Source organism: Austrofundulus limnaeus, unplaced genomic scaffold (assembly GCF_001266775.1).
Source record: "Austrofundulus limnaeus strain Quisiro unplaced genomic scaffold, Austrofundulus_limnaeus-1.0 Scaffold275, whole genome shotgun sequence".
Lineage (NCBI taxonomy): Eukaryota > Metazoa > Chordata > Actinopteri > Cyprinodontiformes > Rivulidae > Austrofundulus > Austrofundulus limnaeus.
Genome location: NW_013952677.1, coordinates 648,118 through 652,056, shown reverse-complemented (window position 1 = coordinate 652,056; position 3,939 = coordinate 648,118). Strand labels below are relative to the sequence as shown.

The 3,939-nt window shown below is 39.1% G+C and overlaps 1 protein-coding gene across 1 annotated transcript in view; it reads right to left on the bottom strand.

The window, feature by feature from the left end:
• The window catches only part of ntng1a (netrin g1a), a gene marked incomplete in the record, with an annotated part of 157,561 nt that overhangs the window by 11,709 nt on the left and 141,913 nt on the right, over window positions 1–3,939 (bottom strand). The window contains 1 exon segment of the mRNA XM_014021011.1: window positions 2,544–2,678. Coding sequence (XP_013876465.1) covers window positions 2,544–2,678 — 135 coding nt within the window.

Here is a 3,939-nt window from a genome sequence, read left to right as displayed (position 1 = left end):
ACTTCATTTCTGGACATTTATGGTTTGATTTCTTTGTATGTATGGATCACTTGGGTTGTTACCAACATCTGGTGAAKATTTCATGTCATTAGCACCTCTAGCAATATATTTACTGAGAAAAATGGTGACGTGTTCAATACTTATTTTACCTGCTGTACATCCAAACAGACTTTACAAACATCAGCTTCGGCAGTGTTTTCAGAAACTTTGGCTGTTTTTGTAGCTAAACATTTTTAATTCAAACATGTCAGTGTGAGAACAAATGTTTTGTTTCTCACTTTATAAATTGTTGTTGTGACTTTGCTATGAGAAGCTTTAAGGTTTTTAAATAAATGAAAGTTTAAAGAGATTAAATGTGAATCTTGATCTTTGTTTTGCAGGTTTCCTTCAATCATGGAGCTTCTTGTTTCAACGTCTGATCAGTGTTTCTGTCRAATAAAGTCCAGAATCGTTCTACCTGCCTGTGATTTGTTCCATCAGCTCGGCTCACAGCTGCTTCAGTGGCTCAGTTATGTTCTGCTCTGTGCTGAGTTCAGGCCTCTCTGCTGCAGGACGGGTCCGTCCTGAGACGGGACGAAGCCACGCCTCTTTGCTCCTGCTCCACGTGAGCTTCAGTGCAGAAACAGATGTGCACGATGACAGCGTGTTTCCTCTSTGCACACTGAGTGTACGAGCCGCCGTCACAAACATTTTAACGAAGCTCCGTCTGTGTCAGAACAACTAAAATAAACTATTTTTCACTGAAATGAGTTCTTTTTCCAGAGTCCAGCTGTTGGTTTGCTGCTGGACGAGTAAAAATAACATTTAAATGTATTAAACTGTATTTTTTATCAACCGAGGGCATTCAAAAATGTGATAATAACTGTTCACTGTTTTTCCATAAAACTGCACTTTAAACGTCTGAAAACAGCTGGTTCCTGAAACAAAAACTCTTAATGAGAACYTCTGGATCCTGATGAGGAACTTTTAGTTCTGAGGAGGTTTTTCCTTCATCCTGTAGAGAAATCCTCTCTCATCAGATAAGATCTGATTTTATGTTTTCATCTGATAATTACATTTTAATATTGACCTTTTTATTGACTGAATATGTCTAACTTATTAATAAATATYGTAACACTTGAAAATGTTACATAAAAACTGCTTTACTACTCAGTAACAGTTACTGAGTATATACTGAGTATATAAGGACACCAAAGAGAAACTACTCAAGAAATACTAAGTAGTAAATCATTACTTACTCAGTAACTGACTATTTGCTGTTTTTATGTACCCTAAAGTAATGTGAGACATCTTCCTAAGTATATACATATTTATTCACTCTCACTTATTCATTTACTTACTCATTCATTCATTCATTCAATTCAATTCAATTCAAAAATACTTTATTGATCCCAGAGGGAAATTCATTCATTTACTTACTCACTCACCCATTTACGTATTTATTTACTTATTCACTCATTTACTTATTCATTCATTTACTCATTCAGTCATTAATTTACTCACTCATCAATTTATTTACTCATTTACTTACTTATTATTTTACTTATTAATTTATTTACCCTCTTATTCACTTATTTACTTTTTCATTTAATTACTTATTCATTCATTCACTCATTCAATTACTCTTTTACTTACTCATTTACCTACTCGTCCATTTACTTACTTATTTACTTACTTATTCACTCATTTACTTACCTACTTACTTAAAAACAATACTTACTGCTCAGTTACTGGGTAAGTAATGATTAGTTACTCAGTAGTTACTCAGTTTTTGTGTACCTTATTGTAAAATGTTATTAAATATCTATTAGAAAGTAGACGGGATGCTGCAGCTTCTATCATCAGGAGCTAACAGAGAGCACATTAATCAGAAGCAGCTCAGTCATTTGTGCCTGCAGTATAATCCTGGCTGGCAGTGATACTTTTCTTTTATTTATGTTGAAAGCTGTTTGTCAGGAAGTTAAAGTCCACCCTGCTGCAGCTTTCCTCCTTCTGTCTGACTGTAGGTTTGTAACTGAAGCAAACAAGGACAAATCTGTGACAAACAGAGGAAAAACAGAAAGACAGCACGGAGCATGCTCTGTGAAACACAAACATTTAGAAGTGGGTTGGACCTAAAAACGACCTGCGTTCTTTAAAAGAAGAGAGAGGATCACAGGCAGCGCGTCAGCCGGTCAATATTGACTCAGCTGTTGTGTTGACGGTGTGCGACACACGCCAGGGTGACTGCAGCGCCATGCGTCCTGTCATTTTATTCTTTTTTGTTTTGTTTTTTGTCCTGTTTGAGCCAGAACGGCCACCTGCTGATGTGACGCTGCGAAGCGGGAGATGCTCAGCCACAGCAAGCAGGAGATGCAGGTTCAGGTGATGAAAGAGACACAAAGAGATGGAGAGGTCTGTGTGTGTTAGAGCTGCACATTCCTCCAGCCAAAGCTTTGGAAACCACAGAGGACACACACCAGAGAGGGTTAGCAGGAGGAGACAGAGTCGGGGGGGGGGGGGTGTCAGGAGCTGCGTTCCGGACGGTTTGCGGTTCTACTTACATTTGCAGCCATTGTCCCACAAATAGCCGGGTAGACACTCGTGACACTTGGGCCCTGTAGTGCCCTCCTTACATATACAATATCCTGTGCCATTACAGCGATCACTGACTGAGCCAACAGGATTACAATTACACTCTGCAAAAACAAAAACACACACAGACTGGAGAACAGGGCAGAGCTTTGACTTCCCGGCACAGATTCTCACAGTCCTGCTGCTCAACAAGCTCCACGAGCTGCACCGTCAGGCCCAAGTGGTAAAAACACAGAGCCGGCAGAGTCAAAGGTTCAAACAGAGAAAATAATGCAACCATTTCAACGAGGATGAAGACAGAATGAGAGAAATGTGAAGTTGGTTTGAGATGCATCAACAGTTTACACTGATTACAGTTAAATTAGTCAATCCCTCTGCGCATGTTTCCAATGAAACTGGAACCAGACGGGRCCACTGGAGACATGTTGGACTCCACTACTGCTGAACATGTTGAGTTATTTCCACRGATGTTTGACCAGAACCTGTACAAAACATGCTCAAGAGTCATCAAAGTCCATTTCTTATGTTCACTGGGAACTTTTATGTGGTCTTTGGTCTTCAAACTTTAGAAACACAGATGAGTGTTAGAAGGAAGGACTGCATTCCTCTAATGTGTGTCAAATTCAGAACAGAGTTTAAAATCTAACATACAAAACTTTWTCATAATTTAAACCTCCTATTGTTCCATATTTTCCTAACAGAGCACTTGGCTCTCAGACTGCAGGTTTACTTGTGGTTCCTAGAGTTTCTATAAYGGGAGGCGGAGCTTTCAGTTCTCAGTAACCAACTTCTAGTTTCTGTCTCTGAGGCTGAGACTCTGTTTATTTTTATGACTTAAAGTTGAAAGTTTTTTTAAATTAAATCCTATAGTTAGGGTTGGGTTTCCCAAGTGATTCTATAGTTCGGCTGCTAAAGGAGGAAACACTGACTACATTTCATCACTCTGCTGCAATCTTCACTTCCTCTAAACTGTGTTTGTATTTGAATAATTTTGATCTTAAATGTGCTTTTTATTTGTCTTTCTTATCAACGAAACGACATCTGGACCACAGAAACTACACCTGGACCACAGAAACTACTACACCTGGACCACAGAAACTACTACACCTGGACCACAGAAACTACTACACCTGGACCATAGAAACTACTACATCTGGACCATAGAAACTACTACACCTGGACAATAGGAAATAATACTGTACACCTGGACAACAGAAACTACTACACCTGGACAATAGAAACTACTACACCTGGACGATAGAAACTACTACACCTGGACGATAGAAACTACTACACCTGGACGATAGAAACTACTACACCTGGACGATAGAAACTACTACACCTGGACGATAGAAACTACTACAC